The sequence below is a fragment of the Mastomys coucha genome, chromosome X (assembly GCF_008632895.1).
Source record: "Mastomys coucha isolate ucsf_1 chromosome X, UCSF_Mcou_1, whole genome shotgun sequence".
NCBI lineage: Eukaryota > Metazoa > Chordata > Mammalia > Rodentia > Muridae > Mastomys > Mastomys coucha.
The window spans coordinates 73,874,212-73,875,258 of record NC_045030.1 but is presented as its reverse complement, the minus strand read 5'-3'; the positions used below and the strand labels follow the sequence as shown (position 1 = coordinate 73,875,258).

At 40.0% G+C, this 1,047-nt stretch overlaps 1 protein-coding gene across 1 annotated transcript in view; it reads right to left on the bottom strand.

The window, feature by feature from the left end:
* The window catches only part of Pasd1 (PAS domain containing repressor 1), a 22,200-nt gene that overhangs the window by 3,540 nt on the left and 17,613 nt on the right, over positions 1 to 1,047 (bottom strand). Inside the window, exon 12 of the mRNA XM_031338361.1 lies at positions 624 to 1,043. Coding sequence (XP_031194221.1) covers positions 624 to 1,043 — 420 coding nt within the window. The remainder of the gene's footprint in view (positions 1 to 623; positions 1,044 to 1,047) is intronic.

The window sequence follows — 1,047 nt, the reverse complement described above, 5'->3', positions numbered from 1 at the left end:
TTTAAAACCAAACCAACACTGAGAATTTAATGGTGTACTAATTTAAAAAGAAGAAGAAAAACCCAAAACATTTTAGTTTAAGGACCTTTTTAAAAGGATAAACGTATTCACATAAATTGCTTCATCAATAGTTCAAAGAAATTCAATGGTACTCCAAAAGATCCCTGCAAGGCAAGAGGCATTTTCAAAAATGAAGACACCAAGGCTCAGGAGTTTGCCATTGTTACACTGCTGGGGTTAAACTGAAACACCCAACATTTATGTTTTCATTCTATGAAGATTGCTTTGGGCATTGGGGATGGAGTGTCTGGTTTTTGGACCACTAAGAGATACAAATAATTCTCCTGGGGAAGGTTGGTATAAGTTTTCAAAAAAGCTGTCCTCGCCTGAGATGGCTAGTGTTTGCCCACCAATGAGGAAAATCACGACCAGTAGAAATCCAGTATTTTCATAGCAGCTCAACTTCCTACTTCAAATATTCTCTGAAGCACAAAACATTCTTGTATATTTGATAAGCTAGTACATTAGCAACTATAAAGTAAACCTGGGCAAACAAAGTGAATTTAAGCTTGACTATGTTAGATGTGCAAATGAAATGCATTTTGAAAGCCTTTCAGATGTACCTCAGCTTCATGGGCCCACAAATCTCTGCTTACCATGGGTTCCACCACAGCCTCTGGGCGCACAGCCTGGAATGGTGTGATTCCACATAATGGGACAGCCTCAGGTGCCTTTTGATGTCCTTGTACTTGGGCCGTAACTACTTCTTTGATCTCAGGGTCTTTCTTGTCTCCAGTATCTTCTATTATTATACAGGATTCGTCATCTGAAGAGATAGCAAGAATTGCAGAACCTTCATCAATTACATGTTCTTTAGGATTGGAGACCTTTGTCTCTTCCAAGGGTTTCTTTACATCCTCTTCAGTGCAGTCTCCTTGTTCTGGAGAGGCCTCTTCTTCGCTATCATCCAGGAGGAATTCTGGAGGAACTTCAAATTCCATGTCCTGGGGCTCTAGCATGTTTTTTGGATCTATCACATACCCCTGT